Here is a 21,198-nt window from a genome sequence, read left to right as displayed (position 1 = left end):
GTGAGCAGGGGAGGGGCACAGAGAGAGGGAGACCCAGAATCTGAAGCAGGCTCCAGGCTCTGAGCTGTCAGCACAGAGCCCGACGCGGGGCTCGAACTCACAAGCCGTGAGATCATGACCTGAGCCGAAGCCGGACGCTTAACCGACTGAGCCACCCAGGTGCCCCTAAAATTTAGTGTTTTATTTATTTATTTAATTAATTTATTTTTATTAAAAAATTTTTTTTTTTAATGTTTATTTATTTTTGAGAGAGATAGAGCCCAAGCAGGGGAGGAGCAGAGAAGGAGAGAGGGAGACACAGAATCCAGAGCAGGCTCTAGAGCCCCACACAGGGCTCGAACTCACAAACTGTGAGATCATGACCTGAGCTGAAGTCAGAAGCTTAGCCGGCTGAGCCACCCAGGTGCCCCTAAGATTTAGTGTTTTAAATAACCCCTCTTATCTTCTGAGGCACCTAGACGACGACGACGATGATAGTAACATCAGCTACTGTTTATTGCTATATGTTCTACTTGCCTGGCACTTTATATACCATATCTCAATCCTGACACCTGCTTTTGAAGTGTTAATATTATTCCTGTTTACGGTTGAGGAAACCGAGGTTCAGAAATGTTAAGTAAACCGAAAAAGATTACACAGGTAGTGGTAGAATTAATAATGGAATATGATGAGTAAGCAGTTATTTTACCTCTTTAGTGTTAAGGAAAGTCACGTTTCAGAGAAAGGAAAAAGGTGTTTTCAAGCAGCTGCCTCTTTCATCCCTGTCTACAAATCCTACTGCTGATAAAGATTTAGGGGAAAGAGTACTGGATGGAGCCAGGCATCCTGACTGTTGTGAAACAGTTTAATTTTCATTAAGCCACTTTAAGTTACAGAAACAGGCCCACAGAGGTGAAGGAGAAGGTTGTGGTAGATACAAGTTAAGTTTATTTTGTAGCTAGTAATGGGAAGACCGGGAACAAAACTAACTTTATATATAAGAAAGGTTATGAATGTTCTTTTACATGTATTTGTCATTTTAAGAACCCCTGGAAAGAAAGAAAAGAGGGAGTCTGGGATTTAGGCCCTAAAAGTCTCTGGCAAGGTATAATCATAAGTAGCCTTAGTGGCGTTCCTTTTGAGATAAGCCACACTTGGACCGTCCAAGGAAATAGCTTTTTTCTCAGAGGATCATCCCCCAGATACTGCATTGATACTGCCTGGTCACTCCCAGCACATTTACTACAGATGATACAAAACTTTTAAGGGACAGGAAGGCGAGTCATTTCTACCTGATATTGAAGCTAAATATTCTGTGGAACCATTTCCTAGAGTGTCTAGACTTATGGATCATGAAAACACTGTACTTACAATTACTGTTTTATTATTATTACTTTTTTTTTTTTTTTTTTTTTTTTTTTTTAGAGAGAGAGAGAGAGAGTGTGTGTAAGCAGGGAGAGGGGCAGAGGGAGAGAGAGAGAGAGAGAGAGAGAGAGAGAGAGAGAGAGAGAGAGAGAGAGAATCTTAAGCAGGCTCCACACTCAGTGCAGAGCCCAATGCAGGGCTCAATCCTATGACCATGGGATCATGACTTGAGCCGAAATTGAGAGTTGTACACTCAACTGACTGAGCCACGCAGGCGCCCCTAATTACCATTTTATTATAAAGAATACAGATCAGGACCAGCCAAATGAAGAGACACATAGGGGAAGGTGTGGGAGTATATCCACCACAGAGCTTCTGTGGCTTCTTCTAGTGAAATTAGGGCATGTTACCTTCTTGGCACATCGATGTGTTTACCAACCAGGAAGCTCTACTGAGCCTCAGTGTTTAAAGTTTTTATTGCTGCTTCACTCTGTGAGCACAACTGATTGAATCATTGGCTATGTAATTGAACTCACTCTCCAGCCCCCCTCCTACAACCTCCCTTCTCTGGAGAATGGACTGATATCGAATGGCTCAAAGCCCCAACCCTGTGACCACATGATTGATCTTTCTGGCATGAGCAGCCCCCATCCTGAAGCTCTAGGGGCCCACCATATGTCACCTCATTAGCATAAACTCTGGTGTGCTTGAAGAGGGGTTCATGACTAATGAAGATACTTCTATCATTTGAGAAATTACAGAAGTCTTAGAACAGACATGCCAGGAACCTGGGACAAAGATCAGGCAAATTCATGCTTATACAATAAATGTTTATTCAGACTTTTTGCCTGTTTTTTGTTTTTTGTTTTTTTAAGTTTATTTATTTATTTTGAGGTGGGGAGGGGCAGAGAGAGAGAGGAAGAGAAAGAATCCTAAGCAGGCTTTGCAATGTCAGCATGGAGCCTGATACTGGGCTCGATATCACAAACTGAGATCACGACCTGAGCCGAAATCAAGAGTCGGACACTTCACTGACTGAGCCACCCAGCCGCCCCTCTTTTGCCTATTTTTTAACTGGGTTGTTTATTTTCTTTTTTAAAAATGTTTATTTATTTTTTGAGAGAGAGAGAGAGGATGTGCATGTACGTGTGCGTTGGGGAGGGGCAGAGACAGGGAGACAGAGGATCAGAAGCAGGCCCTGGCTGTCAGTGCAGAGCTTGACTCAGGACTCAAACTCATGAACCATGAGACCATGACCTGAGCCATGACCTGACCTGAAGTCAAATGCTTAACTGACTGACCCACCCAGGTGCCTTGGGTTATTTATTTTCTTACTGTTGAGTTTTAAGTGTTCTTTGTATACTTTGATACAAATCCTTTATATGTCTTACAAATATTTTCTCCAAGCATGTGGCTTGTCTTCGTACTTTTTTTTTTTTAAATTTTTTTTTTTCAACGTTTTTTATTTATTTTTGGGACAGAGAGAGACAGAGCATGAACGGGGGAGGGGCAGAGAGAGAGGGAGACACAGAATCAGAAACAGGCTCCAGGCTCCGAGCCATCAGCCCAGAGCCCGACGTGGGGCTCGAACTCACAAACCACGAGATCGTGACCTGAGCTGAAGTCGGACGCTTAACCGACTGCGCCACTCAGGCGCCCTGTTGTCTTTGTACTTTTAAGAGTGTCTTTTACAGAGCAGAATTTTTAATTTTAAAAGTCTGACTTACCAATTTTTTAAAGTTTTTTTTTTTTATGTTTGTTTATTTTTGAGAGAGCAGTAGTGGGGGAGGGGCAGAGCGAGGGGTATAGGATGTGAAGGGGGCTCTGTGCTGACAGGCTGACAGCCGTGATGCCGATGATGCGGCTCGAACTCAAGAACTGTGAGATTATGACCTGAGCCAAAGTTGGACACTTAACCGACTGGACCTCCCAGGTGCCTCTTAAAGTTTTGTTTTGTTTTTTTTAATGTTTATTTCTTTTGAGAGAGAGAGAGAGAGAGAGAGAGAGAGAGAGAATATCCCAAGCAGGCTCTGTGCTGTTAGCTCAGAGCCTGACGTGGGGCTTGATCCCACAAACCATGAGATCATGACCTGAGCCTAAATCAAGACTCAGACACTTAACCAGACTGAGCCACTTAATTTTTTTTTCATGGATCATGATTTTGATATTTCATGTAAAAATTCATCACCGAATCAAGGTCACCTAAGATTTTTTCCTGTGTTTTCTTCTAGATGTTTTAGGGTTTTACTTTTTATATTTAGACCTATGGTCCATTTTGAGTTAATTCTTATGAAATTGTAAGATCTTTGTTTAGGTTAATTTCTTTGCACGTCAGTGTCCAGTTGTTCGCTTGCATTTGTTGAAAAGACTAGCCTGAATCCACTGCATTGTCTTTGCTCTTTTGTCAAAGAGGACTTGACTGTATTTGTGTGGATCTATTTAAGAGCTTTCTATACTGTTGCATTGATGTGTCTGTTTTACCGGTATCATGCTGTTTTGATTTCTATAGTTTTGCAGTAAATCTTGAAATTGGGTAGTGTAAGTCTTCCAGCTTTGTTCTTATTCATTGTGTTTTGGCTATTCTTGGTCTTTGCCTTTCTATGTGAATTTTAGGATCAGTTTGTTGATATCTCCAAAATAACTTGGTGTGGTTTAAATTGAGATTGCATAGATTCCATAGATCAAGTTGGGAAGAATTGGGAGGATAACAATATTGAGTTTCTTATTCCATGTACTTGCAATATCTGTTACTTGGATCTTTTAACATTTATTTCATTGGAGTTTTATAGTTTTTGCTTATAGCTCCTGTACATATTTTGTTAGATTTATATCAAAGTATTTCATATGAAGTATTGATTTTTCTAATTTTTCTAATTATTCACTGCTGACTTTTATACATTAACCTGATACCCTCCTGAAACCTTGCTATACTCACATATTTTGTTGATTCTTTGGGATTTTCCACATGGGCAATCATCTGTGAACAAAGACAGTTTTATTTCTTCCTTTCCAGTCTGTATACATTTTATTTCCTTTTCTTGTCTCATTACATTAGCTAGAGCTTCCAGTACGATGTTGAATAGGAATAGGGAGCAGACATCCTCTCCTTACTCCTGATCATAAAGGGAAAGCGTCTAGTTAGTTTCTCACAAGTGTGATGTTAGCTGTAGTTTTTTTTTAATGTTCTTTATCAAGTTGAGGAAGTTCCTCTCTCTAGTTTGTTGAGAGTTTTTAATCATGAATGGGTGTTGGACTTTGTCAAATGTCTTTTCTGCATCATATAATAGTACCAAATGATTTTTCTTCTTTAGTCAGTTGATATGCTGGATCACACTGATTGATTTTCAAATGTTGAACCGGCTTTGAATACTTGGAATAAATCTCATTTGATTGTGGTGTATAATTCTTTTTATATATTGTTGGATTTGTTTTGTTAATATTTTGTGGAGGATTTTTCCATCTCTGTTCATAAAAGATACTGGTCTAGAGATGCTTGGGTGGCTCAGTCAGTTAAGTGTCTGACTCTTGATCTCAGCTCAGGTCTTTATCTCAGGGTGGTGAGTTCAGGCCCTGCTTTGAGTTCTGTGTTGTATGTAGAGCCTACTTTAAAAAAAGATACTGGTCTATGGTTTTCCTTTCTTGTAATATCTTTATCTGGTTTTGGTTTTCACGTAATGTTGGCCTCGTAGAATGAGTTAGGAAGTGCTCCCTCTGCCTTGGCTTTGCTGGAAGCTATTGTGGAGAATTTGCGTCATTCCTTCCTTAAATATTTGGCAGAAATTAAGTGTGAAGCCATCTGGTCCTGGCATTTTCATTTCTGGAAGGTTATAACTTACTGACTGAATTCCTTTAACAAATGTAGACCTACTTAGATGATCTGCGTCTCCTTGTGTGAGTTTTGGAAGTTTGTGTCTTTCAAGGAATTAGTTATTTCCATCTGAGATATCAATTTGTGGACAGAGTTGTTGGAGGTATTCTTTTATGGTCCCTTTAATGTCCATGGAGTCAGTGATGGTTTCTCTTCTATAAGTCATGTTAGTAATTTGTGTCCTCTCTCTTTTTCTTTGTGAGCCTGGCCAGAGGTTTATCCATTTTATTGATATTTTGAAGAACCAACTTCTGGTTTCATTGATTGTTCTTTACTGTTTTCTAGTTGTAACAGTGTCAGTGCTTTCCTGTTTACGCGGGATCATTGACTTGCTGGCTGCTTCTTATTTGTTCCATATTTCACTTTCTGTGGTCTCTAGTCAGAGCTGAAGGGACAAACTTGTGACCTGTGGGATTTGCCAAACTTACTGCTGGATGGTGGAGATGTTGTAACTGCTTTTCATTCTCTACATTGCTATTTTTTTCATCATTGTTCTCTGTTTAGCGTAGCTTCACAAGCAAATCACGTCATATTTTGCTTTGCCTGTAGTATTCTTTAAAATGTTTAGAGGCGCCTGGGTGGCTCAGTCAGTTAAGCATCATGATGTCAGCTCAGGTCATGATCTCGCAGTTTGTGAGATTGAGTCCCTGCGTCGGGCTCTGCGCTGACAGCATGGAGCTGCTTGGGATTCTCTCTCTCTCTCTCTCTCTCTCTCTCTCTCTGTGTCCCTCTCCAACTTGTGCACCCATGTGCACTCTATCCCTCTCAAAATAAATAAATAAACCTTAAAAAAATTGTTTTAATGTTTAATTCAGTGGCCCCTCAGTGTTTCTTATCCCGTGAGCCTGGCATTGGTTGATCCGGAGAGGGACATCAGGAAAGTTGGCTTCTATTCCTCAATAAAAGGATTTGAATCAGAATTTTCATGAGGAACCTTAGAAGTTACCTGGTGTGAGCTTCCCACTTTATAAATAAAGAAATTCAGGCCCAGGAAAATAAATTTCCAAGATTATACAACTGGTTATTGGTGGGGCATCTTGTGATTCCTGGTCCTGTTTTTTCATCTTCTTACTACCCTCTTCTGATTTAGTATAACTTGATACTGCATTTTCCCCAACTCTAATCTAAAAAGTCATGGCTCCCCAGAGCACCTGGGTGGCTCAGGCAGTTGAGCATCAGACTTCAGTTCAGGTCACAATGTCACGTTTCAGGAGTTCAAGCTCAAGCTCGCTGCTGCCGGCGTGTAGTCTGCTTAGGATCCTCTATCTCCCTATCTCTGTTCCTCCCTGGCTCCTGGACTCTGTCTCAAAAAGAAATAAACCTTTAAAAAAGTCGTTGCTCCCCATTGCCTTTATGATAATGTTGCAGGTTTAATATACATAAAACATCACGTTTTTTGGGCAAGATGGTATAAAAAACTTTTTTGTTAGAAGTAACAAATAATAATTTTAAATGATTTGATGATTTCAGTCATTACAGTTAGATTTAATTATTAGAATTATTGCTCATTTAGGCAAGAATAAAAGACACAGTTATCAGAATGTGGCTGTGGAATATTTTTTTGAAAAGGATTTTATTAGACCAAATAAGCCTTGGAGAGTGAATAAATTTTCAACGTTTTTTTTTTTTTTATTTTTATTTTTATTTTTTTTAATTTTTATTTGTGGGACAGAGAGAGACAGAGCATGAACGGGGGAGGGACAGAGAGAGAGGGAGACACAGAATCGGAAACAGGCTCCAGGCTCTGAGCCATCAGCCCAGAGCCTGACGCGGGGCTCGAACTCACAGACCGTGAGATCGTGACCTGGCTGAAGTCGGACGCTTAACCGACTGTGCCACCCAGGCGCCCCAAGAGAGTGAATAAATTTTCAACTGAATTTTTTTTTTTTTAAACTGAGTTGAATCTTCAGCAGCTTTTTTTTTTTTTTAATTTATTTATTTTTGAGACAGAGAGAGACAGAGCATGAATGGGGGAGGGGCAGAGAGAGAGGGAGACACAGAATCAAGCAGGCTCCAGGCTCTGAGCCATCAGCCCAGAGCCCGACGTGGGGCTCGAACTCACGGACTGCAAGATCGTGACCTGAGCTGAAGACGGACGCTTAACCTACTGAGCCACCCAGGTGCCCCTCAACTGAATTTTTACTTTTGACATTAACCAAGATGAAATGTGATTCCTCTTTAAAAAAAAAATTTTTTTTAATGTTTATTTATTTTTGAGAGAGAGAGAGAGAGAGCAAGCAGGGGCAGGGGAGGGGCAAAGAGAGAGGGAGACATAGAACTGGAAGCAGGCTCCAGGCTCTGCACTGTCAGCACAGAGCACAACGTGGGGCTCGAACTCACAAACTGTGAGATCATGACCTGAGCCGAGGTTGGACGCTTAACCGACTTAGCCACCCGGGCGTCCCAAATGTGATTCCTTTTTAATGAACGAGCACTTAACAGTATGTATGGTTTATTTTGGCTATGTGCTTTTGTTTCAGACAGAACCAAGTTGTATTACTAGACACACTGGAACAAGAGATTTCAAAATTTAAAGAATGCCATTCTATGTTGGATATTAATGCTTTGGTAAGTATGATGTGAGTTGACACAGCTTAATGACATCTTGGCTTAGAAATAACTAGGTTTTTCCTGTGCGACGTTGTAGTTAGGTATGTTTAGGATCTTTTCCTCTAATTTTTTTTTTAACATTTTTTAAAAAGTTTATTTATTTATTTTGAGGGTGGGGCGGGGGGAGAGAATCCCAAGCAGGCTCTGCACCAGCAGCACGGAGCCCAATGCAAGGCTTGAACCCACAACTGTGAGATCATGACCTGAGCCAAAACCAGGAGCCGGACACTTAACCGACTGAGTCACCCAGGCACCCATTTTCTCTAATTTTTAAATTTTAGAATTTGTCCTTTAATGGGAAACCTTGATTTACTTTACTAGAACTTCTATTGTCGTGACTTGTTATCTTTCAGATGTTGAGCCTATAGTAGAAAAAGGAACTTATTTGTGACAGTCTGGAATAGATGTGCTCATAGTTAAAGACTTCTAAAAGGGAACTAAAAGTAAGGAACTTTTGGGGTACTGTTTTCCCTTAAGGAAAGTGCATCTTTCCTAATCAATTACATGGCTTTTTTAAAACCAGCATTTTGTTTAATTGTATGGCCCATTCATAATGCCATCACAAATTAATACTGAAATGGACTCTTTGGGGATCCTTTATAGACGCTTTATATCTTTCAGTATATATGACAGTAGTTTAGTTTCATCAGAAGCTTTATAGATTTTTGATCAGAGGAACTGCTACTCTTTATTTTAAGAAACAGGGAATTGACAAAAATAAGGAACTTGTGGCTACCTTTCTCTTCACCTCAACGTGAAGCAGTAGCTTGGTTTGCATGATTTTTTAGACTTTTATATGAATGTCAAAAAATGAGCTTTCTGTTGGACAAGTGTGGCTCATTAATTTTTCCCTTTATAATCAAAAACAAGTCTGTTTTCTCTTGCATTAGGCAGAAGCCTGGGGTAGTAAATACAAAGTTTTCTGACTTGTGAAGGAAGTGGACAAGGCTACACTGACCTACTTGTGTCTTCCCCACTGAGTTCATATTGCAGCAGAACGAATATTTGCTGAGTGAATGAATGATAAATGAATGAACCAAGCAGATGTAATAGTGTTGCTTCAGTCTGAAGGGGCAGAAACTGTCTTCCTGTTTTTTCCTCTCTCAGCCCAAGTGGTTAGATTATCATTCAGGAACTGAAAACTGTGAGGCCCAGAGAGAGAGGGAGAGGGTCTGGAAGCTCTAGAGCTCATCAGACTAAGACTTTACTTGTAGATACATGAAGGCTGCTAATTTCTCTATTGACACTCCTCTCACTCTTATTACCTGGTCTCTGTCTGTTAACCTTGGCTCCTGAGAATGAGGTGTTTTTTTCTTTCTCTCCCATCCCTGGCTGAGATGGAAAAGTCTATACATACCATGGCTTGGGAAGACAAGTGTCCTTACAGAGATTGTTCTGCTTGGTCTTGCTTTAGAAGCCCCAGGAACATGACCAGATTTATCCACAGTCCTCCCAGGATTCTCTGACCACAGCTTGGTTTTTCCTGATGGGCGGACACTTCACTTCAGTTGTCCTGTTCTCCTTTGTGAAGACAGTAGAGTGTTGTACTTTTTCTCAAATGAAACTCATAGCATTATTGGATAGTCTTACTAAAAGTTTAGGATTATATTGCATGTTTTTAAAGCACAGTGTTACCTGTACACAATATAAATGTCTGTTTTATGTTTAGTAACTTTTTTTTTTTTTTATCAGTTTGAACTGAATCAAGTGTTATCAAATACCTACTAAAGGCTTAAATAAAATTTGAATTTTGGAATGAAAATGTGGAGATAATTAAGGCTTTAAAAAATTTGGCCAATTTAGGCAGAGTGAGCAGTAATTTATTATTCATCCATCTTACTCTTTCAGTCTATTTTTTTTCCCCCTTTTAAAAAAACTTTGGCCTATTTGAACTTGACTTTTCATTTCCTTTTCCATATTTAGTTCACTGAAGCTAAACACTATCATGCCAAGTTGGTGAATATAAGAAAAGAGATGCTGATGCTTCATGAAAAGACATCGAAGTTAAAAGTGAGTTGAAAATTGTTTCACATTCTTTATAGAAGTGGAGGTTTAATTGTTTTTTCAAGTATTCATTTTCTGACTTCTTATGTACCCATACGCAATAACATAATTCATGGTACATTGTTTTCCTTTAAAACATATTCTTTTGAACCCCACTCTGGGCTTTTCTACTAATAGCTGGGCTGAGGAGCTCATATTTTCATTGTCACAGCAGTTCTCAGTCAGTAAGAGTTTGGAGTAAGAAATTCAATTTTGTGTGTGTGTTAAGGGGGACCTTAAATTACCCAGAACAGGCTTAAAAGTTAAATATGAAATTTAGTAATGCCTGTGGATTACCTCAAGTCAAAGCACTGCTACTTTTAAATTAGGCCATAACAGATAAGCCTTGATTGTTCTCTTGGTTTAAAATTTTTTTTGACATAGAAAAGAGCACTTAAACTGCAACAGAAGAGGCAAAAAGAAGAGTTGGAAAGGGAGCAGCAACGGGAGAAGGAATTTGAAAGAGAAAAGCAGTTAACTGCCAAACCAGCAAAGAGGACCTGAGAAGCTGAGTGTGTCTGTGTTCTTCCTCCCCCTGCCCCCTGTTACTTGCATGCAGAGCAGCCCAGGTGTGGGCTGGAGTGAAGGTAGTGCCTTACACCACCGGCCCGGCTCACGTTTGCAGTCCTTTTCCCGGGAGTGCTGTCTCCGGATCTTCATTTCCGCCATCAAGGAGCTTTTTGCCCCAAGTAGAAGACAAAATGTCACTCGCTTTGAGTCTTTGAATGTAATTTTTCAACTTCTGTTTTGCATCATTTTTAAATTCCTTACTTTGGCTTTGCATCATTTATCAATGGGAAAATGGATTGATTGCTTTAATAGTCCAGACTCTAAGTGATTAAAAACTAGTATTTTTTAGCGTCTTGAGAAGTGTGGATTGAAAAGATTCCATTTCTTTTATGACTTGCCTTTCTGGCAATATAGTGCTGGTTTTTGGTAATTGCTTTATCGTTGCTTGGTTCAGAAGAAATGCCAACCGGTTAAGCACATGTGCCCGTGGAGAAGAGGTGGTGTAAGCCTTTGTGAAGAACACGATGGAGAAATGCATAACGGGAAATAATAGCATCTTAGACGTCGGACCGATGGGCAAGATTCCAGATAGATTCTGCTAACTGTATGCTCTGTCTGCTTCCTAGCGTTGTTGCTCTTTAGTTTTTACGTATTCTCTGCGTTCAGGGTCGATTCTCTCTACTTCTAAAGTTTGGCAAGGGTGGTAGAGCTGTCACACACACAAATATGCTGAAATATTTCGAATACTTAGTAAGAGTCATCACACACTGAGATACAGTTGCCAGATTGATAAGATACGAGTCCAGCTTTCCAAATGGAAGTTCTCATCGCTAGCTCTGTCCATCCACTGATTTGCTGTGTGGCCTTACATGTAGTTACTTTTTCTGTGCTTTAAAAAAAGTTCTTAAGGTAGAATGATATCTTTACCCACTACCCATGTTATAGATAATGACAAGAATGGTGGAAAATTAGCAAATAGCTTCTTCACAAGAGACAGCATGATACCTTTAGTATTTGCTAGATTTTCCCCCTTAGTAGTTTCAGTAGGAACTTATGTGAGGAAATATTAGGAAGTTTCATTTTCTAAAATTGAGAGTATGTTACTAATTGTTTTAGTATTATTTAATATTCAACTGGTCTCCAATCTATATTACATAGAGACTGTACAGAACCTATAAAGGTGTGTGCTTAGAATGTGTATCTTTTATAGTCTCTGTTACATTTTGGTAAGCTGGAATCACTACCTCTGATCTCATATCAGGCTAATTAATGATGGAGAGGGCATTAGATTTAAGCTGATTGCTAAAAACTGGTCTGTTTGAAGGTTTACACAGTTTTGGGGAAGCTGTTCCCTTCTTTGATGAATGAATTATGATCTCACAATTTACTTGACTTTGACCTTATATTAAGAATATAAATACATTTTATTTTAAAAGGCTACATTTGTCCTCAAACACTAGCTAAAACTGCCTAGGGCAGGATTCATTAGCGCTTGTGGGACAATGTCACTTAAATTGGTGAATGAACTCCTCTGTAAAGGCTGTGCACTGTTTCTCAGAGTGTTTTATGGGCCAGCTGCATTAAATGCTGGTTCCTGGACACCGCTCTCAATCTGCTGGAGCAAATCTGTTTGTTTGTTTTGTCTTTTTTTTTTAATTTCCCCACATGATTCTGATGGACCTTAAAAGTTGAGACCCACTGGTCCAGTGGTCTAGGTCAGAGGTTCCCACACTAGACTGTATGCCACTGTCACCTGGGAACTTAAAACAGACATTCTGGAAGATTCTTACTCGTTAGTTCTGAGGTGGGGTCCATGCAAATTTTGAAGAGCTCCCCACATAATTCTGATGCGGGGGACCACTGGTCTATAATGTCTAGTGATTTATATTTATAAGAAATGAAATAGCTTAAAAGCTACCCAATAACTCTTGGGATTAATCTTATGAAATAAATTCTCAACTGCTTTTGATAGGAAGTCAGATTTAAGACTGAAGTAGATAGCAGGCAGGAGATAGATATAGAATTCTGGTTAATTAATTGAACTTTTTGCGACCTGTGTTAAAATAAATCATGTTTATTGAATGAGTGACAAGGCACATATACTTTTAGAATTGTATTTAAGGTTTGAAGTTTTTTTTTTTAAATGTCAAGGACATATATTAGCAACCACTATTTTTAGGTCAGTTGTAAATCAAAAGTACTGTTACGTTGGTAATTACAATCTAACACTTGAGCTGTATTTCAGTAGCATAGAAACATATCTTATTGACTAAACCTAAATGGAATCCTTCTAGTAGTCTTGCTGTATTTTTGCACAGTATAATGAATTGGTACTTGGGTTGGTTGTTTGGTTGAAAAAAATTGCCTTTGTTTTGAACTATATCACGTGTGTACTGAACTAAAATGTTAAGAGTTAATTTTGTATTTACTTTGCAGTAGGTAATATGTAAAGATGCAGACATTGAATGTAATATGGATTGTGTCTGCAGTGAGTTTTTGAGTGGGTACAGTTTATAAATATGCCAGTTATACACCCTTGTACATTTGTCTGATTTTGAACTTGTACAATGAGGACTACTTTTTACACATTTAATAAAAAAAAAAAAGTCTCTGAACTATCCCATGTCATTTATCCAGCACCGTTTTGTTCACAGCACTGTATACCTCCCTTTATGTTTCTTATTTTAAACATTTCGCTCCTTTGCTTTCCCCTCCTGTCATCTTTCTGTTAATGTTCTCTGTAGATTGTATCACAAAATGAGTGGTCCACTCATGGAATCCTTTTCAGAAAGGTGATAGAAAGTGTTGTGAAAAGAGTCTGGGTGAAACAACCCAACTTCATAAAGTTATTTACTATCTGAGAATAGAAATAATAACTACACATTTTAGTAATTTGGTAGGAAGTGCTTCATAAGGATCCCTGCATGAATCGCCTGTAAATAATGAAAATTTCCAGCTAATAGGATCTTTTAGGTCAGTTTAAAATTTTTTTTTTAACCTGGGGCCACCTGGGTGGCTCAGTAAGTCAAGCATCTAACTCTTGATTTTGGCTCAGGTCATGATCTCACAGTTCGTGGGTTTGAGCCCCACTCTGTACTGACAGCGTGGAACCTGTTTGGGATTCTCTCTCTCTGTCTCTCTGTCTCTCTGTCTCTTTCTCTGTCCTGTCCCCCACTGCCTCTCAAAAATATATAAATATTTAAATTTAAATTTGTTTAACCCGTGAGTCCGTGGACTTCTTTGGATGGCCTTTGGAGGGGATATGAACTCTCATAAATCCCTTGTAGAATTTTGTATGTGTTTCCCAGGATTGGGTCTGTAGATTTCATTAGATTCTCTTATGTACATGTAACATTTCCTTCAAAGCAATGATCCTTAAACATTAAGCCTCCAAACTTCACTGTGAATATTAAAAAAAAGTTACTTAGTTTCTAGGTTTTCCTTTTGGATGAAGATAGTTCAGTTTTTTTGTTTGTTTGTTTTTTGTTTTTCAAACTCACTCAAAACCCAGAGATCAAGAATTGCATGCACTACCAACTGAGACTGTCAGGCACCCCGATAGTTCCTGTATTATGTACTTGTTCAAAGACTGTTTATACGGATTAATCAGTTATTTGAGATTTGCTCTGTTGCACATTCATACTGTTTCAGCTCTGTTTTGCATGTATGTGGCCAGATGCCACCTAGTCTTCAGGTTAGCATTTGGGTGAGGGCAGGTTTATTTCAAAGCCATTGAGAGAGTGAAGAGAGTAGTCAAGGGAGACAGTTTTAACGGCTAGTTTAAAAAGCATTTAAAGCAAAAATTCCAAAAAACGCAATGTGAAGGAAGGGCAGTCAAAGAGAGGGTAGGGAAAATTTGGAGCAGTGTGGGAGTGGTAATCAAGAAAGATGATTGTTTTTCAGTAGCTCGATGTCGGGAACTGGAAAAATAAAAAATAAAAAAGGAAAGGCAAGAGTGAAGTAGAAGGGGAGGCAATGTATCTTTTGTAGACCCGTGTATCCTGAAAATAAGGGAAGTTGATAGGCATGTACAGAATAATAAATTAATATTCACCAATTTAGGATAAGGTCGCCCCCTACTGTCACTTCATTGTAAATTGGAGAGAAAGTTCTAGCCTGCTGTTCCTTCGGGTTTCGATCATAAAGACAATCTGTTCTCAATGTGTTTCAGGCCTGCAGTGCTCAAATCTGGATAAGGGTGGGGCTGAAAATGTCTGAGTGCGTATGGGTGTTGCTCACTCCTATTCTAGGCTTGACTTTTATTCCGACTTTGGAAAAGACAGTCAAAAAGTATATTGAACACTACAAGGGAATACTAAGTAACAAAATTGTGATGTGTGTTTAGACCTGAACATTCCTGGCCTCTGCTTTGATCCTAAAACTTTGCAGTATGTAGGGCTTTAGAAGTAGTGGTTAGGATTGTGGACTCTGAAGTCAGACTGCTGTGGTTTATATTTGGGCTTGGACTTGCCTGACCCCTGTGTACCTTACTTTCCTAAGCTGTAAGGTTGGGATAAATGTTTCTGGGTTTATAAGTTAGAAGATTTTACGATATCCACAGGAAAACAAACTAGTTAGAGCTCACGAACTGTTGGATGTTGTAGTATCTTGATGGCACATATCCACGTGGGGGTCTTGGTGCTTATTTTGCCCCTTTTTACATGTTTTTTGCTCACAGGGTTTCTGCTGCCTAGGATCCTTCATCCTCTAATGTTTATTACCTGTTGAGACACCCATTCGTTCTTTGCAACTCAAATGTCACTTACTTAACGGTTTTTCAAACCACTTCCCAAAGACTTTCTTTTTTCTTTGTGTTCTGTAGTAGTTAATAATACATTTGGCATTTACAGTATTAGTTATGTGCTCACAAGTCTCTTCAAGATCAAGGATACTTCATGGTCATCTTTTTATTCCATGGTGCAGTAGTGGACCATGGTCTACAGTTGGTGTATATTAGGGTTCTCCAGAGAAACAGAACCAATTGGGTAGGTGTGTGTATGTGTGTGTGTGTGTGTGTGTGTGTGTGTAGAGAGAGAGAGAGAGAGAGAGAGAGAGAGAAGAAAGAGATTTAAGGAATTGGTTCTTATGATTGAGGGGGCTGGTAATTCCAAAATCTGCAGGGCAGGCTGGAGACCCAGAGAAGAGCTGATGTTGCAGCTTGAGTTCAAGGGCAATCTGGAGGGAATTCTCTCTTCCTCAGAGGACCTCAGTGTTTTCCTCTTGAGACTTTCAACTAATTAAGGGCCACCCACAGTAAGCAGGTACTCTTACATCTAGACTGGCATTTGACCAAATACCTAGATACCATGAACTAGCCAAGTTGCCAAGTTCAGCTCTTAACCTCAGTTAAGAGATTGACTTGAATCTAGTAGGAGAGAGATATACAGATATTAAAAGCAGCTACAGTAAAAAGCTGGCTTGCATGAATGTCAGATAAGGAATATTGCAATAGGAAGATCAAATTTCTGCAATTCAAACATGCCTCAGGAGCCTGTCATCCTTGGATAATCCATGGTACCTGCTTCCATTAATTCACTTAGACTAAAACAAGTGATAGCCAGTTTTAAGACCTTGGGAATCAAATGAGCTCAGAGATCATGAATGTACTGTTTAGATTTATACTTTCTCTATCAAGTACGGGCTGTTTTAGTCTCTTAAGAATAGCTTCAAGGAAGGAGGTGGATGGTTTTATTATTTTATTTATTTATTTATTTATTTATTTTTTCCCAATATATGAAATTTATTGTCAAATTGGTTTCCATACACCACCCAGTGCTCATCCCAACAGGTGCCCTCCTCAGTACCCATCACCCACCCTCCCCTCTCTCCCACCCCCCATCAACCCTCAGTTTGTTCTCAGTTTTTAACAGTCTCTTATGCTTTGACTCTCTCCCACTCTAACCTCTTTTTTTTTTTTTCCTTCCCCTCCCCCATGGGTTTCTGTTAAGTTTCTCAGGATCCACATAAGAGTGAAACCATATGGTATCTGCCTTTCTCTGTAGGGCTTATTTCACTTAGCATCACACTCTCCAGTTCCATCCACGTTGCTACAAAAGGCCATATTTCATTCTTTCTCATTGCCACGTAGTATTCCATTGTGTACATAAACCACAATTTCTTTATCCATTCATCAGTTGATGGACATTTAGGCTCTTTCCATAATTTGGCTATTGTTGAGAGTGCTGCTATAAACATTGGGGTACAAGTGCCCCTATGTATCAGCACTCCTGTATCCCTTGGATAAATTCCTAGCAGTACTATTGCTGGGTCATAGGGTAGGTCTATTTTTAATTTTCTGAGGAACCTCCACACTGCTTTCCAGAGCGGCTGCACCAATTTGCATTGCCACCAACAGTGCAAGAGGGTTCCCGTTTCTCCACATCCTCTCCAGCATCTACAGTCTCCTGATTTGTTCATTTGGGCCACTCTGACTGGCGTGAGGTGATATCTGAGTGTGGTTTTGATTTGTATTTCCCTGATAAGGAGCTACGTTGAACATCTTTTCATGTGTCCGGATGTCTTCTTTAGAGGTGTCTATTCATGTTTTCTGCCCATTTCTTCACTGGGTTATTTGTTTTTCGGGTGTGGAGTTTGGTGAGTTCTTTATAGATTTTGGATACTAGCCCTTTGAGGAGGTGGACGGTTTTAGAGCAGGCTCAACAGATGAGCACGTGCTTCGATTTCTAATCCGATAAGGCACAGATGGGATGATGCTGCCATCTTGTGGTACTTTTTGCTCCCCTAGTTCTATAAATTCTAGTATTGTCTGATGAAATTTGGCCTGTTTTCAACTATACTTTTAGGTAAGTCATGATTTTCTGTATGGTCTGAACTTTTGTTTGAACATTGAGGTGTTTGAAAGTAATCTCTGTGAAGCAGCTGATAAAGTTTAAAATTACATTTTTCTAACTTTTTTGAGTCTTTCAGTTTTTTTGTTTTTTTTTTTTTTTGTTTTTTTTAAGATTTAAAAAAGAATTACTATGACTACAATCCACCCCCCCCCATATGGGGTTTGAACTCACGACCCCAACGTCAAGAGTCACATGCTCTACTGGCTGAGCCAGCCAGGGACCCTGAGTCTTTTAGTTTGTGGGCTTGAGGGCTTTTTTCTTCTTCAGTCATGTAATCTATCATCAACCATACTCAGCATCCTGTTCTAAGGCTAAAAAGATTTTGCTTTGGGAAATTTCTGTGTTTTTATTCCCCTGAGCCTCCACATCGGGGCCTCAGCTGATAGGATTTGGGGTGGGCACTTGACCCCAGGGCAGCCAACCTGTAGGCCACTTGGTGAAAAATTAGCCTGGCATTAAAAACTTCACGTAAATGGGAACTACATAGACTCTCATTGGTTTAGTTGATTATTGTCTTGGGACTATGTGTTAGAATACTCAGAATCAGCCCTTTAGTAATTGAAGGAGGAATAAAAAGACACATAGATGCAGACAGAGAACAGCTGAGTGTCAAATGAGGAGGAGTAGGGAACCATGAACTTCCACTTCTTGAAAGGGGTTGAGGTCATCAGACCCCTCAACATGACTTGGATCCTGAGAAGTTTTCCTGCAGAAGGCTCTGTGTGACTCACGTGCTGGACTTTTCTTGGGTTCCTACGGGATTTGATTCCTGAGCTAAGTTTACTATTTCCCACAGGGATCTTACAATACCACCCTCCCTTCTCCTACCTTTCCCACTTATGAGGTAACCTTAACAAATCTCTATTTATTGCAACTAGAAGCCCCTAACACTGTCATTGTTTTTCAGGTTGTCCTAGCATTTTGTATTTTTCAAAGTGTTTTAATATGCATTATCTAATTTAATAATAAGGATGCTACTTAGGAGTGTATGTATCTCCCTGCCTACTTATCCAGGAATTCAAGGAAGAAGATGACAATGACCAGCACCCAGATGCAGTCCTACCATCAACCACACACCTGTTCTCATTGTTCATTGTTTTTTTTTTTTTCTTCTCTTGTTTTGTTCAATTTCTTAGAGTAGTGTCATCTCTGACTGGATTGCTGATCCCGCTATATTTGGAGCTCATTCTCAAGCCTAACATTCCGAGCCCCAGTTCCGTGGAGCATCTGGTACATGCAGGTGCATTACTACACATGTTGTATAACCGTGGCAGTAGGCGGTGATCACCGTAACACTGTATTCTTATTGTCGTGTTATAGATGAGGACTGGTGGTGGAGCTGGGATTTGGTTTAGAGAAGCACCCAAAGCTACCCCATTGCTGGGGGACTTTCTTGGCCTGGAGACCCTAGAAACAGAGATTAAATGCTCTAACTTGAGAGTTTAACTCTTTTGATAAAACTATACCAGTGATGGGGAGTTACATGGATGTACCACTTCATCTGCTAATTCCCTTAATCGAGTCGGACAATACGGGAAGAACAGAAGTGGAAGAGGCATGCGTTCCTCCGTTAGGAGAGAGCCGAGTGGGAAGAAGGCACAGAAGTCTTTCATTTTCCTGCAAGGCTGTTTTAATTCTAGACTGACCGTGAAGCTCCACACCTCTTGGAGAGAAACAAGCAATGGAGAGACTGGAACTGGGTGGGATGTGGCTCACAAGCCTTGCCTTGAGATGGTGACGAGGATGGAGTTGACAGAAGACAAGCCACACTGCTAGGAGAAATGAACAACTCTAGTGTGGCCAGGACATTCCCATTATGGCTGTTCTGAGACATGTCACCACCGCCACCTCAAGAAAGCTTTTTTTTTTTTTTTTTAATGTTTATTATTTTTGAGAGAGTGTGCATGAGCTGGGGAGGGGCAGAGAGAGAGGGAGATAGAGGATCTGAAGCGGGCTCTGTGCTGACCACAGACAGCCCGACGCGGGGCTCGAACTCATGCACCGTGATCGTGACCTGAGCTGAAGTTGGATGCTTAACCGACTGAGCCACCCAGGCGCCCCAAGAAAGCTATCTTTGACGTGGCCTTGCTGAGCCTGCATTTCTAGATCTTCAGCCTACCTCTCAGCTCCATCTGTTCTGTACTTTAATAGCTTTGGGGGAAGAGCACAGCTAGAGTTAGAATCCCCGTTTTCTCACTGGGTGGGGGGCCCTAAGTACTTCAGTTTCCCTTGGGGGTAAACGTGCAGCCCGGAGGTGAGCCCTAACACTTTTCCAACATTAATTAACATTATAAGACACCTTGTATTCTGTGGCTGTCAAGTAGCATTGACTCCTGGACTGTCGTTTTCGCTCAATAATGGCACCAGTGTATTTGTTCAGTGCGGTGGCAGCATCCAGGCAAATGAATTCATCTCAGATGAGATGTTTCTGGCCGTTAACGACCTCACAGTGTGGGCCTCACACAAATCCTGCGGTCCATAAGTTTACCCTCTCAGAACAGGGTGGGGAGGGAGGCAGAGAAGAGATTGCTTGTTTGCTTGTGACTGAGGGCGGATGCCCCTTTCCTGTCTGGATTATGATGGGATAAAAGTCTAATGGTAAGTACAGGAGGTGGGGCATGATGAGTCACCTCGCCTCTCTGCAGTCCACCCTGGAGTTTTCTTACCCCACTGACTCACCTCCTCTCCCCAGAGAGCTGTCACACTCAGCAGCAGCTTGTGGCACCTTACAAGTCAGACCTGATGTTAAGGATGGAGACTGGCAATTAAATCAGACTGTGCCACATCCACCTCAGTTGAGGGTTCCCATCGTGGCCATGAGAACATGCCTCGCACACCTCTACCTACGGGGACCATCACTGACCAAGGGCCCCCAGCTGTGGTTCTCTGAGACCCATCTGCATTTGCACTGAGGCGGGCTTCCCACGGGCTGCTCCTGGGAAAGACAGGACTTCTCTGACGGTCAGCTTTGGCTAAAGGACTCCCCATGGGTATCACTGAAGTTCTGCTCAGCAGTTTAGGATCCTCCCCTCCCCACCCCCCACAACTTGCTTCCTTTTCTTCTTCATTCTGGCAGGCAGTACAAGAAGGAATAAAGAGGTTGACGGAAGTAGACATGCTGGAAAGGCTGTATCATGTAAGGCCAAAAGGTGCACCGGAGAATATGTGCCATGAGAGAGCACAGGACATATCACCAAGTCATCACAATGCACTGGTGAGAGGGCCACCAGCATCACTAAGAGGTTTTGCAGGCCAGGAATGGTGGAGTTTCTGAGAAGTGATTATAAACTGAGCATGTTAGCACATGGGAGGATTGATAGATATCTATATCTATATCTATATCTATATCTATATCTATATCTATATCTCTATATCTGTATCTATCTATATCTATATCATCTATATCTATATCTATATCTATATCTATATCTATATCTATCTATATAGATAGATAGCTGTAGATAGATAGCCACAAGGGGTGGCTCTTAACTGCTGAAAGCCCTGAGGCCAGACTTCCCTTACTCACCAAAAGGCAAGGTTGGAGGGTAGTCCATGGGCTTTACGGCAGGGGGTTGTGGAGATGGTTAGTGGACCTTGGTGTCAATTTTGCATCAGGGGACAAAATAAGCAGATAGTCAACAAGGGTGCAGCTTAGCATCCGTAACAGGGGTCAGCAACTTTGTAGGTAATGGGCTATATAGTAAATATTTTAGGTTTTGTAGGTCACATCAGCTGTTACAGTACAAAAGCACCCACAGACAATACGTAAACCAATGAGTGTAGCTATGCGTCAATAAAACTTCCTTTACAAAAACAGGCGGTTGTTTGATTTGGTCCATGGGCCATTGTTTGCTGATCCCTTATCTCTTTTTTTTTTTTAAAGCAAAATTAGAGGAGCAACAAGCTGGTGGCAGTCACTTCAATACGAAGTCATGATCTCTTGGGGCGCCTGGGTGGGACGGTTGAGCGTCT

At 40.6% G+C, this 21,198-nt stretch overlaps 1 protein-coding gene across 6 annotated transcripts in view; it reads left to right on the top strand.

Moving 5' to 3' along the window:
• BLOC1S6 (biogenesis of lysosomal organelles complex 1 subunit 6) overlaps positions 1–20,531 on the top strand; it is a 136,370-nt gene extending 115,839 nt beyond the window's left edge. For 3 of the 6 annotated variants that reach the window (XR_006203588.1, XR_006203590.1, XR_006203589.1), the window contains one exon: positions 7,697–7,780. Coding sequence is in view for 3 of the 6 variants with exons in the window: in XM_042942134.1 (XP_042798068.1) it covers positions 7,693–7,780; positions 9,746–9,832; positions 10,250–10,369 (295 nt within the window). In the remaining 3 variants the exon portion in view is untranslated. Of the gene's footprint in view, positions 1–7,692; positions 7,781–9,745; positions 9,833–10,249; positions 13,356–18,362; positions 19,106–20,302 lie in introns of those variants that run through there. The other 3 variants (XM_042942137.1, XM_042942135.1, XM_042942134.1) reach the window with 3 other exon arrangements.
• Positions 20,532–21,198: the final 667 nt, after the last annotated feature.

This window comes from Panthera leo, chromosome B3, assembly GCF_018350215.1.
Source record: "Panthera leo isolate Ple1 chromosome B3, P.leo_Ple1_pat1.1, whole genome shotgun sequence".
In the NCBI taxonomy this organism is placed as follows: Eukaryota; Metazoa; Chordata; class Mammalia; order Carnivora; family Felidae; genus Panthera; species Panthera leo.
The sequence above is the reverse complement of the archived record's forward strand: the minus strand, read 5'-3'. Positions and strand labels throughout refer to the sequence as shown.